Genomic DNA, 22,800 nt, shown 5'->3' with positions numbered 1-22,800 from the left:
TTGATGAACGTATCTTTTCTTTTATGTACACTGAGAGCATATGCACGAAGACAAATTCCTTGTGTGTCCAATCACACTTGGCCAATAAAAATTCTATTCTATTCTATTCTATAGACATAGACATAGACATAGACATAGACAGTACATAAAGGTAGTTCTCATGTAATAATTACCTCATACAATGACAATTCATAATAATGAAAAATAACTTTATGGCCAATCCTTACATTAGCAATTTTTGCAGGTCTATAAAGCAAAAGAAAGCTGAAGTAAAATCATAAACTATGTTAAAGATTTACTTAGCAACTGCTTTTCTTAACAACTGACTTAATGGTCCCAATTGTGGTCACTGAATTAGGACAGCCTGTATGTATGTGTCTGTGTGTGAGTATGTGCTTTGTTGCTGATTTCCTTTTTTTATTATGGGGAGATTTTGATTAAAAGCATAATAAATCAAGTTAACAGGGATAAACATTAAAAATGTGCAAATGCAGATCTGAAGTATTTCACTTTGATGAATATTCATAGAAGACACTTTTCAATCTGGGCTTCCTTCCCCTAAAAAGGAAGCTGTGGTTTTGCTTTGCAGTGCCTCATTTGTGAGGGCTAAGCACATGCTTTTAGCTACTGGAACTAAATACTGCCAGATGAAACCCCAGAAGCATGGTGAAATTCCTCATTGTGGCAAATCCCTTCACCTCCATGTCTGATTGAGGCAAAACATGGCTGCCTCACATGGGTCCAATATCTCTATATATTAAATATAAAATTTTGCATGAGAGTGAGTGGATAATATTTCCTTTGAATTATTTATAATCACGTTTTGAAAATAAAAAAGAAACATCAAAGAAAAAACAGGGTTGTTTTCCTGTTACTCAAAACATAGAAAATGGAAGGGCAATTATTTTTCATTAAGCTATGGTTATTTTAGCTAGCAGTTGTATGATTATGCAATGTCACACAAGGGATATTCAAACTATGCTCGCAGGCTTTACGATTTCTAAATTTAAGGGAGGGAAAGAGAGGGAGGGAGAGAGAATCTGAGTGTGAGCCTGGTGCATTTAATGCCTTAAAAAATAATTTAGCTGGAGCCTGATAAATATGCATCACAAAAACCTTGTGCCAATAGATACAAATCCCAAGATTCCATTCCATTCTAGTATTGTCATGAAAAAAAAAGAACCAAAAATAGATGAGGCAGAATGACTGTAGCTTCTAGCTACTGCAGTATTGAAGATGCTATACTTAAAGCAAAATACAAGAAGCAGAATTTTAAGCTAAATAAATAAATAAATAAAGGTTCCAATAGAAAAGAATATATATAAGTCAGGGTTGAGCTGTGGAATTTCTTTATGCTCTCTGAGCTTGGTTGTTTGCTTGCAGATATTTCATTACCCAGCTAGATAACATCATTAACTGCTAGTGAGAGTTGTTTTATATTTATATACAGTAGCTTGCCCTGTCAATGTTGTGTGTGTGTGTGGTGTTTTCTCCTTGGTAGTTGATTAGGGTATTATCTTGTGTTTGATTGTTTGTCTGATGTTAATTCCTTCTTATCTGGGTGTTCATTACTGAAGAGGACATGCTCTGATCTTTTTGTTTTCATCTAGCTTTTTATTGTCTCTTTTATAACTATGGTTTATTTCTATAGCTGTTGGTGGCTGATTTGTCTGAATGCCAAGCTTCCAGGAATTCCCTAGTATTTTTGGATTTAGCTTGTTCCAGGATGCTTACAATTGAAACTATGGTTGAATATGCCATGTAAATCTGACCATGAAGAAATTTTCATAATGTCTTTTGACTGCTAGTTGGTGTTCCTGGTTGTACCCTGCTAGTCTTCTGCCTGTCTGTGCTACATAGTGGCTCTTATAGTCCTTACACTGTATATTGTACACTTCTGTTATTTCTTGGACTACTAGGTGTATTGGTTTACTTAACATTTTTTTGGATAATAATAATAATAATAATAATAATAATAATAATAATAATAATAATAATAATAATAATAATAATAATAATAATAATAATAATAATAATAATAATATTTTAATTTGTATACCGCCCTTCTCCCGAAGGACTCAGGGCAGTGAACAGGCAGATAAAATACAAATACACACAATAATTAAAAACAACCCTTAAAAAACTAATTTAAATGTCCAAATGTTAAAAAATATAATCCCCCATAAAATCACAAGATTTTAAAAACCCATCCAATAAAGATAAAAATCAGGCTAGTCCAGCCATATGAAATAAATAAGTTTTAAGTTCGCGGCGAAAGGTCCTAAGGTCAGGTAATTGTCGAAGTCCGAGGGGAAGTTCGTTCCACAGGGTCGGAGCCCCCACAGAGAAGGCCCTCCCCCTGGGGGCCGCCAGTCGACACTGTTTGGCTGACGGCACCCTGAGGAGTCCCTCTCTGTGGGAACGTACCGGACGATGGGAGATAGAGGCCGGCAGTAGACGGTCCCATAGATAGCCCGGTCCTAAGCCATGGAGCGCTTTAAAGGTGGTAACCAATACCTTGAAGCGCACCCGGAAAACAACAGGTAGCCAGTGCAGTCTGCGCAGGATAGGTGTTATGTGGGAGCTCCGAGCCGCTCCCTCAATAACCCGCGCAGCTGCGTTCTGAACTAGCTGAAGTCTCCGGGTGCTCTTCAAGGGGAGCCCCATGTAGAGAGCATTGCAGTAGTCCAGGCGAGAGGTAACGAGAGCATGAGTGACTGTGCATAAGGCATCCCGGTCCAGGAAGGGACGCAACTGGTGAATCAGGCGAACCTGATAAAATGCTCTCCTGGAGACGGTCGCCAAATGGTCTTCAAAGGACAACCGACCATCCAGGAGCACGGCCAAGTTGCGTACCTTCTCCATCGGGGCCAATGATTCACCCCCGACAGACAGCCGCATCTGCAGCTGACTGTACCGAGGTGCCGGCATCCACAGCCACTCCGTCTTGGAGGGATTAAGTTTGAGCCTGTTCCTCCCCATCCAGACCCGTACGGCTTCCAGACACCGGGACAGCACTTTAATTGGCTTTAATTGGTATTGTATGCTATGTAATAGTCTGTTGGTTATTTCTTAGATGCTTTTGATGTATGGTACTGTTACCCTTTTCATGGTTTGTGTTGGTTATCCTGCAGTGGGTCGAATGATCAAGCACTTTTTGATAAAGTTACACAGGTATACAATTTGTGGGAAGATGTTGTATAGGATCTATACAAAACTTTTCCTTTTTTGGAAAGTTTTTTCTGAAGAACTATCAAGGCGAAAACCACATCCCACAATCACTGCCATGACAAACTACTGTATATAATCAGGAAACAAACCTCACACTCATTAGCTTTGATGATGTTATTTAGTTGGGTAATGAAACATCTGCAAGCGAACAAGGAAGTTCAGACAGCATCAAGGACTCCACAGTACACATATGTCCTATGTGTCTTCCATATCTGTAGAAAGAAACTGGTTAGAGGCTTTATCAAGCCACAGTTAACCTTACTATTGAACTGCATATAGTAAAACAGTGATCTCTGTTCATAATTAAGATATTTACACAGTGATGCAATAGCTATTTTTTCCTAGAATTAACAATGTTCTTGGAATACTCTTTTTCAGTTTCAAGGAATAACTAACATCTCTTCTCCTCAGATCTCCTCCATCTTTGGTAATTTCTAGCAGCTCCAACATTTCTTGTATATTGGGGATCTGTTTGTCCAGTCTGATTTGAAAACTGCATATGAAGTTTTGTACTTTAAAATTAATTAAATCCTAGCACTATCCACTCTGCAAAAATGGAAACAGAGCTTACTTTGGCCATATTCTTTTATTGCTCAAAAAGATGATATATGAACAGAAAAAAAAATAAGCATCTGTAATATTGTGTGTATCTTACCTGGCTGCATCATGTTATAAAATATTTTTAAAGCAAGAAGAAATAATGCCAGAGACTACATTATTTTAATCTGTTTGCTAGTTATTCAGATGCCCCAATCAGGCTTATTGCTATTCCCCAAATGTAGTGCCTTGGAGTTTGGCTCTGGGATTTAGCCTTAATTATTCCACTGGTCCTTCTTTTATTTACTAAACCCCCAAATTTAAGTGCAGTTTGGTAATGTTGGGGCTGAAGTTGGCAGAATCATAAACATGGTACAGTCTCCAACTCTCAACAATGAAGAAAGAGCAGCCAAATATTTATTGGCTAAATAGGGAGATGTAAAGGCCAGAAACCATGTAGCACATACACATACATACATTCCTGTGTTCTGTGGTAGCCATATCTTCGTGGACGTGATCTAGTCATGCCAAATCTAAGAAGCTGCTGCTGCTGCTGCTACTGCTTCTTCCTCTTCTTCTTCCTCTTCTTCTTCCTCTTCTTCTTCCTCCTCCTCCTCCTCCTCCTCCTCCTCCTCCTCCTCCTCCTCCTCCTCCTCCTCCTCCTCCTCCTCCTCCTCCTCCTCCTCCTCCTCTTCTTCTTCTTCTTCTTCTTCTTCTTCTTCTTCTTCTTCTTCTTCTTCTTCTTCTTCTTCTTCTTCTTCTTCTTCTTCTTCTTCTTCCTTTGATGAACATGCAATTGAGTGTTTTGGAGCAGATTCCACAACCTTTTCAGATTGGTGGCCTAGTGAGGGAGGGGAGGGGGAAAGATGGGATGTTTTTGTCCAAACGGTAAGTGGGACTGTGTGCGCTGGCTCCTGCAGCTTGCTGTGAGTGAGGCTTTGAGCACTGACACCCCCTCTCCATTTGAGTCAGGCTGTGCATGCGATGGCCTGGTTATAAATAGACCATGGCCCAGTAGTGGGCCTTGACCCTTAGGTGGGGGACCCCTGTTCTGGAGAGTCAAGAATGATTATCATGCATGACGTATGTTCTGATAGACATTTAGAAACAATATTTTTATTTTATATATTTAATTTATACACCGCCTATCTCACTATCCAAATCTTAAACAAATAGGCAAATTGGGCCATGAAAAATGAACAAAGAGTACAGTCTGCATCAATTTGCTCTTTTATCCATTAAATGTTCCACAAATAATAAGTGATATTTATGCTTTGTGTCATTCCATTCCAGTTTTCATCTTTTTTATTTGGGTCAATAACACAAATAGCATATGATGTTATATGGGTTACATGCACTGAGCATCTCTCTCTGCCTCTCTACCAAGTTCATTATCTTTTCATTTGCCTTCCTGCTAAACCAAGGGGTTTGTAAATTTAACTTCATGTTTAATGTACATTATTTACTTGAGTTTTCATTTCTTCATATTCAGAAAGAAATCAGAATAAGTCCACCAAAGTGAAGAAAAAGAAAAAAAAATCTTTACTTTCTACATGAAATAATGAAGTGTCAAAACTTTCTGATTTCAAAAAATTCCTCACTGACTTCAGACCTATCTCTGGAGGTGACATTTTTTTTAAAAAAAAAGAATTTTTGACTAAATGAATATATTAGCATTATTATGCAGTTTTATATAGAATTAACTTTTAATATTATTGTTTCATTGTGAAGATAATGGACATTCCACAAAGGGATTATTATTAGTAATACCTTGGCATTCATCTGCATATTCCTATTAGAAATACAGAATGTTACAGCATCATGCATATACTTTTTATGCCATCCAAATGGCTGGTGGCATGTTTGTCATTGAAAATTAATATCCAGCTCTCTAAATTATTTATAAAGAGCAGCATTATGGCCTTGAGCTCTTCCTGTTCAAGATTTCAAAGTAGATGCACAATTCTCAACTGACAATAAATCCTATGGGTATTTTTATATTTTACGGAAATTTGCAGTGCAACAAGTGTGATAGGAAAAATTAACACCAAACTTTCAAGGAACAGAATCTATTGATTTATGACCTCCTAGGCAAGAGTTAATCATTAGGATTAGCCTAAAATTTTAACCACAGTTTCTGAGACATTTGAATATACAATATATCATTTATGTACCTTTCAGTTTCACTGCTATGTTTTAACATCCTACATAATTATTTGTAAGCTAAACCTAGAGGAAGAAAAAAGAATGAGAATATGTTTGAGAAACAAATCCTTACATAGAAAAGGGTTTGTTTGTTTGTTTGCTTTTGAGTGCTTTTGAGTGGGTTGATTCTTGGTGATTGTCTGGACAAGTTTTCTAAGTAACATTTTCACAAGTGATGTGTCCTAGTCACCTTCTTCTTGGTGCTGAGAAAGAATGACTGGGCCAAAGTCATTAGGTTTGTGCCTAAGATGGGACTACAATTTCCAGTATTTAGCCTAATGCCTTAACCCAGTGGTGGATTGCTCCCGGTTTGCTCCGGTTCTGGAGAGCCGGTAGTAAAAATCTGCTAGCGTTCGAAGAATTGGTAGTAATGGCTGGTGGCCATGCCCCCGAACCGGTTCCCCGATCATTAGAGGGTTTTTTGGTTTTTTTTTTTACTTTTAAAAGCATCTTTTCTTCAGCCAAAAAAAGGTTTTTAAAAGTAAAAAATAACCCTCTGATGATCGCGCAGCTGAACAGGGATCATCAGAACCCTTTAAAAGTTTTTTTAACAACCTCTTCTGCTGAATAGGTTGTTAAACCAAAAGGTTTTAAAAGGCTCCTCTGGCGATCCCAGCTGAGTTAAGAGGTTCTGGGCTGTGATTAAGCTACTTCAGCTGGGATCGTCAGAGGAGCCTTTTAAAACCTTTTTTTTCCTCTGGTCCACCCAATTCCCCCTCCTCACTTACATAATTACTGCTCCTTTCGGGCTCGCTTTTCTTCAGCTTCTGCAATCAGTTGCATCAGCTAGCAACTGAATCTGCTTGCCTGCCTGCAATCCATCTCAGTGCCTTTGCTGGCTGAGGAACTCTGGGAGTTGAAGTCCACAAACCTTCAAGTTACTAAGGTTGGAGACCCCTGATCTAAAAAATATAAATAAAATAAAATAATAAAATATTTGTTCAGCTTTCTGAGATTTGATGTGTTTCTGTAGTGTTTCACTCTAACTACACAAACACACAGAATCTCACAAAGCTGTAAGTGGCATTTTGTGTGTGTGTGTGTCAGTTGTGTTGTGTTGTGTGTGTGTAAAGTGTGAAAGTTGGTTTTTGAGCTTTTTGTGGCTGTGTAAGGTTCCTGCTTGTTGCAGGGGCCATTTTGGGTGAAGTGCAGCTGCTTTTACATTGTGTATGAGTCTGTTATGTTGTGTTGTGTTGTGTATGTGCGTGTGTGTCCCTTCACAAGGACTTGGAGGCAGCTCCTCTGAGGAAAAGAGGAGGTGGTGAAGCTTTGGCTCTCCCCCGGGAGAAATTGCCCTGTCTCTGCAGCATTGGTCATGTGACTGAGAGGGCGTGGCCAACTTGATGTCATTCATTGCAAGGTGCCGCCCCACCTGCCCTGAGTGAGTTCAAGTTGGCCATGCCCACTCAGTCACATGACCACCAAGCCCCGTCCACCAAATAAGCCACACCCACAGAACCGGTAGTAAAAAAATTTGGAACCCAGCCCTGCCTTAACCACTACACCAAACTGGCTCTTTTATCCATGATTTTATTTGTTATTAACTCAAGGGAAATTCTTACCATGGGGAAGAAATGTATTTACCACAAAGCGACCCATCCAAAATCATTAAAAATGTTATTGCAGCTATCTAATCAGTTAAAAGCTTAAAATACAGAATCTTTATCAGGAACTATGACATTTCTGAAAAGTAATCCTTCAAGTTGAGATTGATTCAGGGAACCTAGAGAGACATATCCATGTGGTTTTCTTGGAATTACTGTTTGTTTGTTTCATTTATTATTTAAATTTGTAAAGTCACCTCAGAGTGAAACTGAGTACCATTCAAAGTGGATTGTCATTGTAGAAATGGTTAAATAAAGGATATTAAGTTCTGAAATGCTGGCAAACACATTTAACTAAAATTGCATTTATGGTAAGCATTTTTATTTAAATACAATATAAAAGGAATTATCGTACTATGTTACCCCCAAGTAAATTTGCCACATCTGTGATGTGCTTCTTCAACCTTCTGCAGATGCCAATTATGTGCTACATAGATATATTTTCAATTTATTTCCAATATTTAACCATTTTGATGACTTAAAAGTAAATAAAAAGAGACCTGAATTTCTAAATCATAGGGCTTACTCAAATATGCTACCCAATGTAGTAAAAGAAAAACCCTTTAATAGTTAATATTCCAGGAATAAGGGGACTAAAGTTGTTTAAGATAAAGAATTTTTAAGATAAAGAATTTTTAGGGAGAAAGAAATCGTAATCTTAATTCAGCACGAGAAACATTTATGCAAATATAAAATTCAGGTGTAGAATTTTAAGCCTTCAGTAGTTTGCCTGAATGATGAATTAATCAATCTTTCTTTCTTTGGTACAAGATTTTTTAAAAAAATCTTGTCACATCTTTGTCATTTTTTCTGTGAACTTGCGGATCATATTTAAAGCATCTATTCCTAAATCATTCCTTGATAAGATAGCAAAAATTAATCTGCAACACGAATAATAAATGGTTATTATTTTTTTAAAAAAACTGCTTCCATTGAATTTGTTCACACATTAAATTATTAACTAAAAATTTCCTGTACATCAATGTTGAGAAGGCATATTCATTAGTAAATAGACTCATATACTTAACTACTATAAAAATTGTTCCAAAATACCATAGTCTCTTCTTAAATTATTCTAACTGTATTTGAAAAGCTGATAAAATTGCTGATTTCCATTGTGAAGATATGTTTCCAATACTATTTAAATATCTGCTGTTGTATTTTTTTGAACTTCTATCAGTATTCTTGCATGTTCTTTTAAATAAATGCTTATTCTGTTGTTTCTGTAAGGCACAGAATGCTTTATGATTTCAGAGTTTCAGGGCATGTTGAATAAATAACATTCAAAGCATTACTCACTCTGGAATAAAAAAGGAAAGCAAACTACATTTTTACCTCTATTTCCTTAGAATAAGTCTACAACAGTATTGATTTCTTCAAGAAAATTGCTCTGAAAACATTGTTTTTTTTGTTCACTGGAAGAAGCAAAGCTTTTTATACAGCAAAACTACTTTGCATGGTTTCAAGTTTTAGTTTTTATATTTGCTCCAACAAATATTTGCTTTAACCTTCCCTATTATTTTGGAATAGATCCCTTAAGGTAGATTTCTGGTTTTAAGTTTTCTTTAAAAAAATAATACCTGGAAATAATTATTCGAAGGATTTTTTTTTTCATTTGCACATGTAAATATATCATATTGCTTATCTCACATTAAACATCAGTGTGAATGTATAGCTAAGAACTATTTAAATAAATATTAATATATTTACTAAGATGTATTTCTATTAAAAAAATCACAGAATTCAAGAAACACACTCACACACATATAGATATATAGATGATAAATTTTATATAGATAGTTCCACATTCACTAACTTTTTTTTTATTTACATTTATATCCCGCCCTTCTCCGAAGACTCAGGGCGGCTTACATTGTGTAAGGCAATAGTCTCATTCTATTTGTATATTTATATACAAAGTCAACTTATTGCCCCCCCAACAATCTGGGTCCTCATTTTACCTACCTTATAAAGGATGGAAGGCTGAGTCAACCTTGGGCCTGGTGGGACTTGAACCTGCAGTAATTGCAGGCAGCTGTGTGCATAATTTTAATTATATATATATATATATATATATATATTCTTCAAGATATGCTGTTTTATCTATGACATTTGTTTGTGTATACTGTTGTGACAAAAAGAAATAAAAAAAGGATAGTTTTAAAATTAATACTTGGAAATTTTCTGTTGTTGAATTAAAACTAAATATTGTGCATATGAATTGTTGAATCAAGAGAACTTCATGAATGTCTCAGAACTTCACTATGGATGATAGGCTCAACTATGACAAAAAATAAATATTATATTGTCATCTCTAAATCTCAATGATTAAAGCATGAAAAATGTTGAAATTATCTTCCTCGCTTGACTTCAGCAGATTAATGTTGCTGTGAAGCTGAAGATCACATAGGGGAAATGTGTTGATGCCAACGCAGACTTCCCGCTCACTTCCCTATACAATAGGTAACTGAAATCAGCTTGTCAAACTAATATCTTAATTTAAAGTGGTTTTTTTTTAAAGATAGGTTAACAAAGTTTTTCATAGAAAATTGAACAAATAACCGAATAGAGTTAAGGCATCAACCTAGAAAACGGAGTTCTGCCTTAGCCACAAAGCCAGCTGGTACAAGCCTTGGACCACTCACTCATTCTTAACCCTAGGAAGGAAAAAAATGTCAAACCGCTTCTGAAGTCTTGGTGAGAAAACTGCAGGGACTTGTCCAGGCAGTCACTAGACTAGATTGCTAACTTGATAAGATGACGACAAGAAGAAAAAAGATTAAAAATTAAAGATGATTTACATGTTTCCTTTTATCATAGTTATGGGAATGATGAGTTGCATAACTCAAGATTCCGTAGAATGGTATATCATAAGTAGGAGTGCTAAGAGCTATGTTTTTAGTTCCACAATGTATACCTTGACAAATAGTTTCATGGTACCCTTTTGACAGGCACATTCTTGAATATATTGTTGCTATAGCAACTGCTACTTTATGCATTTTCTCAGAGGTGTACAGCACTTTCCTGGTGAAATACACATTAGCCTTGTTAATCAAGCAATGCTGTACATGGCAGGAAAAGGAAGATAATCCTTTTGTTTTAAGAAACACTCAGTAGGCAGAGTGCTCACTTGCTAATGTGGCTTTATTTAAATGGTACTTTATACAACCAGAAACTACCCCATTTATATTTCCTCTCAGTGCCTTAAAATGGAATGTGTACATTTGATGGTAAAATAATATGCTCCTAAATTGAACTGGGCCATCCTGATCCCCGTATTTATTTGAAAGGAAAAGGCATCTGGAAATGCACACACACATATACATGCAATGACACAAAGTGGATTTAGCAACAAATGGACTGAAGCATTTTCCATTTCCCAAAGGAAAAGGTGGCAGAGCCAAAGATCCATAATACAACCATAAAAACAAAGTTTTGTTTAGGGACAAATGTTTCACATTTACATCTTTCCATAAAATTATATTTCCATAAAATTATACCAAAAAATGATGAGCCTTGGTGGCGCAGTGGTTAGGTGCAGTACTGCAGGCTACTTCTGCTGACTGTCAGCAGTTCAAATCCCACCAGGCTCAAGACTGACTCAGTCTTCCATCCTTCCAGGGTTGGTAAAATGAGGACCCAAATTATTGGGGGCAATATGCTGACTCTGTAAACTGCTTAGAGTGGGATGTAAAGCACAGTAAAATGGTATATAAATCTAAGTGCTATTACTATTGCTATACTCATTTATAATGTAAATGATAAGATATGAATAATACTGTTCATGTGACAATGAGAGTTTAGTAGTCTATAAACCAGAAGATGCTTAATAGACTTCAGAGTTAGCTATATTGACAGCTTCTTCATTTAGTTATTAAGGACTTGAACAACCTGACAATGATCCATGAAAGTTTATGAATTTATTTAAGGTGCCAAAGAAGAATTTGAATGCACATGGCGGAATCATGGTCTGCTCTAATAATTTCTCATTGATTGCATACAAAGAAAGCCTAGAGGGGAAATAAGACTCAGTAGCCATACATTAGTCAATGCTCAGTTTTCAAATCTTGCTACTCGTTGTAGCACATAGACAGAAACTATGATCTTGCAGATGTAGAACTGGGGAGATGCATCTTTAGCTTAGAGTTGTTATGTTTCCACAAATGGTCCAACTTCTGCTGAATTCCGTTGACCCTTATTTGGCACCATTTTAATGTTGAACTTTAATTGACTAGACTCTTTCTATAGGCTTCAATAAATTTCCTGCGCTGGATGAGCTTGTTCCTTTGCACCTGACAGTATGCATTATTTCTACCCAAAGTGTTTCTTTCAAGATGCCCACCTTTTAAATTACAAAATCCTTTTATTTTTATTTTTTACTAGAGCACACTGATTGCAGATGTATTTGCTTGCTTGTCTATATATTTACATATTCTTATATTTTCACCATTTCTTCATACTTAAAAATAAATATAAATAGCATAATAAAAAAACACTAAGATTTCAACAGATATTTTTAGTGCTTTTTATAAATTAATTTCCACTAATATGGCATTCCAACGAAAAGCCCTCTAAAAAGGGATAACCTAGCCCCCTGCCTAGGGAATATGTTGATTATAATATTACTTCTCCCATTCCCTTAATTATGAATTCCTGCTTCAGTTGAAAGTTCAGAGTTATAAAAATAGTATGTTTCATAAGGCAGACAAAATTTTCTTATTATCCCATAGGTTGACATTGCACTTAATAAACATTTCAGTTTTGGTTTTTCCTACATAATAGGAGGTATATATGGTCCAATCATGATTACAGCAGTTTTTTAAACAGGAGAAAACTACCAAAAAACACCTCCTTTTACAGAGTATTGAAGCATGAACCTTGGTGTGATTTTATCCTAAGACTGATTTTATCCTAAGACTTAGTCCTAAGACTAAGTGCCAAAGCCCACTGTAACTACATAGCAAAAAAGGCTCTAAGAGTTGTAAACCTAATTTTACACAGCTTCTTTTCTAAAAACTCTACACTACTAACCAGAGCATATAAAACATTTGCCAGACCAATTCTTGAATACAGCTCATCTGTCTGGAACCCATACCACATCTCTGACATTAATACAATCAAACGCATCCAGAAATATTTTACAAGAAGAGTTCTTCGCTCCTCTGAAAACAACAAAATACCTTATAACACCAGACTTTAAATCCTGGGAAAACTTAGAACTCCGCCGACTCCGACAAGACCTGTGTTTAAGACACAAAATCATCTATTGCAATATCCTTCCTGTAAAAGACTACTTCAGCTTCAATTGCAATAATACAAGAGCAAACAATAGATTCAAACTTAATGTCAACCGTTTCAAACTTGATTGCAGAAAATATGACTTTTGTAACAGAGTTGTTAATGCTTGGAACTTACTACCTGACTCTATAGTTTCTACTCAAAATCCCAAAAACTTCAACCAAAAACTGTCTACTATTGACTTCACCCCATACCTAAGAGGACTATAAGGGCGTGCATAAGAGCACAAAAGTGCCTACCGTTCCTGCCCTATTGTTCCCTTTCATTATATCAAATTAATATATTTGTTGCATACTTTTGCTTATATATATGTTTTTCTTTTATGATGTGTTGTTGTTTTATGTCAATGTTTACGTATACTGTTGTGACAAAATAAAAAAAAAATCAGTTTTGGTTTTTCCTACATAATAGGAAGTATATATGGTCCAATCATGATAAAGGTTATGATTACAGCAGTTGTTTAAACAGGAGAAAACTACCAAAAAACACCTCCTTGTACAGAGTATTGTAGCATGCACCTTGGTGTGATTTTATCCTAAGACTGAGTTCTTTTTCATTGTTGACATTTAGAAAACATCTTCAGAAATAACTTTCAAAGATACATTTGTCAAAGAGCTGCAGAAGATTAAAAAGAAAAACCTAGGAGACCCTTTCCAATGGTTTTCTAAGTAATTCTCAATCTCTCCAGGCTTTCTCTCTGGCTATTGTGAAATGACAATATGGTCTAGAAGCACATACTGTGTTCTGGTTTGTTTCCACCAGGATATCATATATTAAGACTTAAGTCTCATGGTATTCGATAAGAGATTTAAGGTCACACTTAAGGTAATTCTCAGAAAATGTCAAAAGGATACAGATAGGAAGATTGATCTGAAAGAGTACCAGCCTCTTTTCAGATTCTGAACCAGATTTTCAGTGAATTAACCTTCCCTTAAAAAAAAAAATCAGTAGACCAAAATATTATTCTCAGAAGTTTAGAAGCAGTTTCCATGATACCTTGGAGTATCCTGGAGTGGGTGGCGCAGTGGTTAGAATGCAGTACTGCAGGCTGCTTCTGCTGACTGCTGGCTGCCTGCAATTTGGCAGTTCAAATCTCACCATCTTCCCTCTTTCTGAGGTGGGTAAAATGATTGTGGGGGGCAATATGCTGAGAGGGCCGTAAAGTAAGTGCTATTGCTATACCTTGTGTTTATATGAATATATTTTGACACATACTGTTTTATATACTGGAAAGTTTAAAAAAACTTTAAACGTTTTTAAAAGTTTAAAAAAATAAAATCTGTCTTGGAAAGACGAATGTTTCAATGTAGATTGGTCAAATGTTAAGGCCATTATAAGGAGTTTAGATTTAGTACTAGACAATCTCAGAAAAGTATGAAGAAAACAAAAGAAAACAAAAAAGAGATAGGCACCTTTCATCGTAAACCGCAACTCCAAATATTTACCTATATAATTAATATACCCATTTTGCTATATATTATTAATTTTCATGCTGCAACTGAGATCTATTTCAGATTTATTCATTTGACTCATCAAGATAGCTAACTATTAATCTATGCCTCTACAGAAATGTGTTTGTATCTTTGTGTGTTTTGGTATATACATATATGTATACATGATATTTATTGAGAAATACAGCCCAACTACCTAGGGTTGTAGTTAGTATCTGCCTGTAGAATATATAAAATGTGTGCATGACAAGATATATTTTTCTGCACAAAAGTATTCTAGGTGAAATCGCTTTCAGTCTTCTACTACTTTTCATGTTTCATGACAAATATACATATTCCAGAAGCCTCCAAAGAATAGAAATAAATAAGAATGAAAAGAAATGTCCAAGAAAAGAAGTTTCCAGAAAATAATTTCAATAATTTTGTGCTAAATCGCTTGAATAATTTGCTGCAGGGCTTGGTGAATTTACTTACCTACTCCCTTTCTCATTTTGCAATTCTAATATTTTGTTTCAATTTGGTTTATTGATTTCATTCTGCTCTGTTTGACCTTACAGGGGCCATTTGTGCTCTTTTCAAGTGCCACTTGGTATTGATTCTGCATCAGCCTATAGTTTCTATAATTGGTCTAACACTTGTTGGGAGTTGACTTTGCTTCTGAACGAGACAGTCACAAATATGGGGAGAATTTAAAATAGGTTTGTAGTCGAGACCAATTATATTGGTAACATTATCATGAGCATTTTGTTTGTATAACATCACTTTTCTAGACAGGTGAGTTAACAAGCTGTGATACACTATGGCGCTTAGCTGGGAAGCAAATGGCACACAAGGAATGTCAGTTGTCCTGACAACAGAACATATAATAGTATCTCTGAATAGTTGAGATTGTTATTAAAATATTGTGATGCACCACACTCGCTACAGAACAGCTAGCATTACACTTCAAACTATGAGATATGATTAATCTTTAATTCTCCTTAAATCATTGGCTGGTGCTTATTAATGAATGAATGTTATTAATCAATAACAATGGACCATAATTGACATGTTTCCATTATCCTTATGAACCACTTCATAAGTAGACACTGAACAAACATCATCTAGCCACAATAGCACTGTCTTTCCATCCAGAGTATCATTTTTCATTTGTGTCTCTCCTCCTCCTCCTCCTGCCTCAATGAATCCTTAGTTTTTCATGTGATGATAAAATATGTAATTCATACTCACATTTTTAAACCATATTATACTTGAAATATTTACTACCTTATAGATATACAATTCATATCATACGCTTAAAACTACCTAATTGCTTTACATTTTTCAGCTTAAATGTGATGAAACTGATAGCCAATTCTTCTAAAACATTTTTTGCAGTATACAACAAATAAGAGAAATAATCTCATCTTAAAATTCTTTATAATTTTTAACTATTATAATGTTAATAAGTGACATTAGATTTTTTTTTACTCCAGGTTCCATCCTAAAAATACTGATTAATTATCTACAAAAATATTGCAGATTTGGATTTGTCCAAAACTAATTTCATTGCAGGCAGATATTGAGAAATTTCATCTTGGCCAAAAAAATGAAATCAAATATTTTACTTCATTATACTGCTATTGTGACTGGCATTTAGCTGATCTAAAACATTAGAATCATGCTTTATAATGACTTTTATGAATTCAAAACTGGACACTAGAGGAGCCTAAAGATTCCAAATAAATAAACAAATAAACAATCAATCAAATAAATAAACAAATAAATAAATAAATAAATAAATAAATAAATAAATAAATAAATAAATAAGCAAGCAAGCAAGCAAGCAAGCAAGCAAGCAAGCAAGCAAATCTGACCTTTGTTTTTGGTTAGTACTAGAGTTTACATAATAAAATAAAATGTTATGACATTTGAAATGCTCCAGAAATTTTTTTGAATAATGGGATCAGATATTAGTTGCTACAATGTAAACAATGATATCTGTTTCTACGGCTAGACTATGTCCAAAAGATGTTAATGAAGCAATGACATACATGAATGAATATTTTGAAAGATTTACAGAAGTGAAATAAAATTAAATGACATAGAAATAGTAGAATCAGAAATAGTAGAAAATAAAAAAGCATGGAATATAATATAATTAAAGTAGAAACAAGCAAAAGAATAATTTGGATAAGCATTATCTAATGGACATACAAAAGAAGCTAGTTAAAGCCTTGAAAGTTAAATGGGAAATACAAAAGCTAAATTAAGGGAATGACCTACATAATGACTCTTTATTAGATTTATAAAGGTGGTTTACTAAATCATTGAAAAAAGCATTTGGGATGGGAAAAATTGAAGTGAGATCAGAGCCTGCAACAACATCTGAATGAATTAAGTTCAAGATTATTAGAAGTAAAAGGAAGGAATATAAAGTTGGTTGGTTTGACCAAAGTTTAAAAAAGATGTGTTTTTATAAAGCTCTGGTAAACTTTTACAAACTTTTTGCTGATACAAAACCTTTATTATTTATTTCTATTTCTCTTAGTTTAGTTTGTACTTGCTTTTATTATTATAATTAGCATTGCAAATTATTTTAAATTAAATTAAAACTAAGCTGCTATACTATATTTAAGTGTAGTTATAGAAAAATCATCATTGTTTACCTTAGAATTCTTTATTCTTTTCTTTTACGTACACCGAGAGCATATACATCAAGACAAATGCCTTGTATGTCCAATCACACTTAGTCAATAAAATTCTATTCTATTCTATTCTATTCTATTCTATTCTATTCTATTCTATTCTATTCTATTCTATTTATTTATTTATTATTTACATTTCTATACCACCCTTCTCCGAAGACTCAGGGCGGTTTACAGCCAAGTTAAAAAGACATATACAAAAATTAAAACACAATATTTGAAATTTAAAAATCTGAAACCATAAGGCCGAATATTAAAATAACAAGAAATAAAACCACTCAATTAAAAATTACTCTTAGGCCAACCCTGCTCGTTGAAACAAAAAAGTCTTGAGCTCGTGCTTAAAGGCCCGGAGGTCGGGAAGAAGGCGTAGCCCCAGAGGGAGTTCGTTCCATAGGGTAGGTGCCCCAACAGAGAAGGCTGGCTGGGGGCTGCCAGCCGACATTGTTTAGCTGATGGCACCCCGAGGAGACCCTAGAATAGGGTCTAATATTATTCTATTCTATTCTATTCTATTCTATTCTATTCTATTCTATTCTATTCTATTCTATTCTATTCTATCTATACCTTGATGAACGTATCTTTTCATTTATGTACACTGAGAGCATATGCACCAAGACAAATTCCTTGTGTGTCCAATCACACTTGGCCAATAAAAAAATTGGTCTAAAAAAAAATTCTATTCTATTCTATTCTATTCTATTCTATTCTATTCTATTCTATTCTATTCTATTCTATTCTATCATTGTCAATAAGACATAATACACCACCACAACATTTAATAACAATAAGAATTTGTGTTCAACTGCTTTAGGCCAAGGATCCTACAGTTTTCTGATAAGAGAGGTCAGTGGTTTCAAGATCAAATTAAATATAACAGAACATAAAGGACAATCCTGGTAAGTTCCAGAAAACTTCTTGAAAGTGAGAGAATAATTCCAGTTACAATGATATTGTCTGAAATTTTCCACATATCTTCTGTCTTCAATGAATTGGTAACTCTCTACAGATTCATACACACACACACACAAATATACAAACAAACAAACACAGAGAGTATGTATTTACTTATGCCTGTATTAATGGTGTGTTGTATTTTTAAAATCCTGTGACTTGGTCATGGATCATAAATAAACAAACAATTAAGTTCAATAAGTTAAAAAAAACCACCCCGCCAAATCCAATAATAATTTAATATTGTCTGAAGCTTGCTGCACTTTTATTAAATTAAATAGCACAGAATGGACAATTAAAAGGCCATTTTGGCTGTGGTCCACATACTGAGGTTGCTGTCAAAATTTTGGAATCAACTATTAACAAGAAAATTGGCCAAAAGCAATCAACAGTCTTCAAAACTGTTGTTTTAGAAGTCTCATTAAAGTTACAAAAATGTGACTAAAAATGAACCATTATAAACTTCCAATATATAGAATTCCAAAAAAAAAAATTGAATGTTTCATGCCAATTAATAGGGTAATGATTATACTGGCAGCTTTTTCTCTTTTCATAAATAGTATCTATTCTAACCCAAAGTGACAAAGATGCAGTTAGATAAAAGGCTTAGCCATGTATAATCTTCAAAAGAGCTACATTGTTAAAAAATATCAATTTCTTCCCGAGTAACCTTTGTCTCGCCATTAAATAGTTATATTTGACAGAAAAATAGTCTGTATTTGGAATTATTTTATACTTTGTTCTAACTATCGTTAAGATTAAAAATATTCTTCATTGTTACAGTTTCATTTTAGGGGCAAATAATTTTTCATTCTTCCCCCCCTGTTCCCAATATCTTTGTTTTATGCAATTCAATGAATATTCAGTATCATACACATAGAAAGGATTACCGGTAAGTTCTAATTTAGGAGACAGAAATGATTTATGTAGATCTGGTGTAGGTTTCATTGCATACATAGTTGCCTAACTTTATTTTCCAAATATTCTTCTTTAGATTTTTTTTTTCTATGAAGCATATGAAACTGAATATTGCTTTTACCTACTCTATCAAAAAAGAAAAGAAAAAAGGAAGAAAGGAACAGAAAAGAAGAAAGGAAGGGAAGGGAAGGGAAGGGAAGGGAAGAGAAGAGAAGAGAAAAAAGAAAAGAAAAGAAAAGAAAAGAAGAAAAGAAAAGAAAAGAAAAGAAAAGAAAAGAAAAGAAAAGAAAAGAAAAGAAAATAACCACAATTCTTTTTAAGCAACATCTTGGGGAAAAAAGGACATTTTTTCTTCATAATAATTGATAGTGTTATTGAAGCGTGACCAGAAAATGCATTTTGAAGTCGAAAAATATGTACTCATCTGCAGAAGTGCAGATTAAGAGATAATTATATTGCTTTTGAAGCAGGAAAGATCAGTGCATTTAAGAAGAGGGTCATTTGTGTTCCCGTGACATGGGTTAATTTGAACAACATATGCTTTGCTTCTGTTGGTACCTTTCTATGAGATGCTCAGCACACAATCCATGGAATTAGAGCTGCTGGGATAAGAGAATATTCAATGAACTGACTGCAAAATAGATTTTGGTTAGCTATCCAAAGATACTTTATAATTCTGTGCACAAAATGAACAATATCAATGTTGTGCAAGGCAGTTGCTGAATTTCTCTTGCTGAGATAGAAAAAACTCATTGCACAGTAGATACCCTCCCCAAGTTTCTAATTGGATCTGGAGGCTGACAGAGAAACAAAATTAGCAAGTTAATCTTATATAAAAGAAGAGGAGAAGAAGATTAACATTAACTAGGGACATTAAGCAAGGTAGTAATTATCTAAATGCACAGTAACAGACATGGAGTTGTATTTAATGCTGCTTGTCAAGAGTGGAAATCATTAGGAGAATAGCTTTTTCTTTTAAAATGTGCTCCAGAGTATTGGAATGACCTCCAGAAGTAATTTGGAAGACCTCTAGGAAATATAAGGCACAATAGATTAAGTGATATTGGATGAGGTTCACTGTACTTTTTTAAAGGAGGCTATTTCATTTCCTAGTTTTGGCCCCAATAATATATTGGTGGGGTCGTGAATGGTTTCATGGTCCTCACTGAACAGACTCCAATTCTATTTAATTTAAATTAGGAAATGTAGGAAACAGTATGATTTTCATTACCTGCATTTTGTTATTTAATATTAGTAGTGAATCAGTGAGAGATGATAGATAGATAGATAGATAGATAGATAGATAGATAGATAGATAGATAGATAGATAGATAGATAGATAGATAGATAGATAGATAAATAGACAGACAGACAGACAGACAGGCAGACAGACAGACAGACAGGTGGAAGGTAGGTAGGTAGGTAGATATAGATATAGATACAGATATAGATACAGATATACATATACATACACATACACATACACACATACATACATATTTGTGTATACGTATATGTATGTATTCTGTATATATTCTGTATATAGTACATACTTATGTGTATGTGTGTATACACACACACACACACATCTCTGAATGTAAAGCACAGGGAAAAAGCCTTCACATATATTTGTGTATGGTATAAGTTGAATGGTACCCTTCATATTTATGGCTGTACCTAGACGATGACATTTTCCTTGTACATGTTAGTGTTGTACTTGCAGATATACTCATAGAAGGCATTACAATGAACATATAACATCTAATGGGAGCTACATCATGCCCAATTCTTAGTTTCCGATTTGGGAATATAAACTACCTTAATACAATCCTTGGTTTTATTGCTTGAAATGCATCACAAAATAAGAGGTGAAAAGAGTAACAGAAACCCATATTCAGATATATCATATGCAAATTTTGCAGAGAAAAAATGTTAGGCAATTAAATTCAACAATGACATATGGTTGGTCATGGTTCTATTTGGTCTTTGCCTATTTGGTTCTCCATATCTTTTGATTACCAGGACATTTATTTATTGTTAACCATTTATTAATTCATTAAATACCATTCTAATGCAAACATTTGTTTGAAATTGCCATAACCGAAGTAAAAAAAAATACTATACTTCGCTATACTTTTTCACTGGATCCAAGCATTATTACTGTTTTTATCTGAGTAAAATCCCAAGAATATCTAAACAGCTTGGAGTGCCATTGGCATAACCTGAAATTATCATAAATGAACCTTCTTCTTTTTATTAAATCCATAAATGCAACACAATAGTTTTTTGCAGCGAAGAGGTGGCTGGATGTTGATGGTTATTGTTAGGTACACTAGGTACATATTAATAAGTTTGATTCAGTATGTACGATTTCAGGAATGGCCGTTAATATTTACTTCATATTTCAGGAATTGATACCCTAGCAATAAACAATATTTTGCTCTCACTTTGTCTGAACTAAAAAATATGGGCCCGAACAAAATATTTTTAGACAGACATTAAGAATAAGAAAGCTGATTAAGCTATACACTGCATTTCATACTGAAACAATCACTACTTTCCAGTTGTGGCTGAAACAGTTACAACCATGGAATTAATGGATTAAGTGATTCTTGTGATTTATTTACCACTTTATCAATCACCACCATCATCATAACCTTCACCTAACTACAGGAAAAACAACACCAGCAACTTTATGTATAGCTGAAAGCACTTACCAATCATTTTCGTCCAAACATTTTTCCCCCATATCCAGAAGGTGGTTTCAACACTCCTTTGTATTTTAAAATGTAATGGTTTTATAAATTACTTGATTTCCACCTACCTTTTCAGCTGCTTGGGAAGTGCAAAAAAATATTGGAATGAAGGCAAGCCATACTATACATGTAGTGTACATAGTGAATCCAATGGGTTTGGCTTCATTAAAATTCTCTGGGACACCCCGAGTCTTGATGGCATAAACAGTGCATGTAACCATTAGGAGAATGCTATACCCTAAAGAGCATATTATTTGTAGATCCGTAATGTCACATTTGAGGACGCCTCTGGCTTGATCCGGTTCCATAGATTTATGTTCATCATAATCTATAATACTGTTTGGTGGATCAACAGCAAACCAAATGAAAACTCCAAGAAGTTGTACTGATATCAAACTTGATGTGATTGCTAATTGTGATGTTGGGCTAATAAGTCTGGGTGCTGTCACTGATTTTTTGCCCTGTTCAAATATGCGATAGATACGGTTTGTTTTAGTCAACAGAGCAGCATAACTTATGCACATTCCCAATCCCAGGAAGATACGCCGGAAAGAACACACGGCAACATCTGGCTTGGCAATCATCAAGAAAGTGATGATATAACACAGAAATATTCCTGTCAATAAAACATAGCTAAGTTCCCTTCCAGAAGCCCTCACAATGGGGGTATCATTGTACCGAATGAAGGTTGCCATGACGAAGATGGTGGCAATAATTCCAAGCATGGCCAGAAAGACTGGGATGACCGCCCAGGGTGAATGCCACTCCAACTTTACAATAGGGATAGGGCTACATCCAGTGCGATTCTCATTTGGTCGTTGATTGTAGGAGCACAGCTTGCAGCTCACTTCATCAAACTGGTATTGGTAACCATCACACAGTTCACACTGCCAGCAGCAGCTCATCCCTTTCATAATCCTTTTTCGTTCTCCTGGTTTACAGGGAAGACTGCAAACTGAAGAAGGGGTTTTCTTCACTCCTTTGCCCCACTGCATTTCATCCATCTAAGAGTAAAAGAACATAGAATAAATGAGACTGCTTATCCGGAAGTGACTATCAAGTAGGTCTAGTGCCGTGATGGCAAACCTATGGCACATGTGCCAGAGGGGGCACGCAGAGCCCTCTCTGCTGGCATGTGCGCCGTCGCCCCAAGTCAGAC

At 34.9% G+C, this 22,800-nt stretch overlaps 1 protein-coding gene across 1 annotated transcript in view; it reads right to left on the bottom strand.

The window, feature by feature from the left end:
* The window catches only part of GRM7 (glutamate metabotropic receptor 7), a 539,227-nt gene that overhangs the window by 63,730 nt on the left and 452,697 nt on the right, over positions 1-22,800 (bottom strand). The window contains exon 8 of the mRNA XM_058171493.1: positions 21,710-22,645. Coding sequence (XP_058027476.1) covers positions 21,710-22,645 — 936 coding nt within the window. The remainder of the gene's footprint in view (positions 1-21,709; positions 22,646-22,800) is intronic.

Source organism: Ahaetulla prasina, chromosome 2 (genome assembly GCF_028640845.1).
Source record: "Ahaetulla prasina isolate Xishuangbanna chromosome 2, ASM2864084v1, whole genome shotgun sequence".
Classification (NCBI taxonomy): Eukaryota; Metazoa; Chordata; class Lepidosauria; order Squamata; family Colubridae; genus Ahaetulla; species Ahaetulla prasina.
Note: the sequence above shows the minus strand (reverse complement) of the source record. Positions and strands in the feature narration are given on the sequence as shown.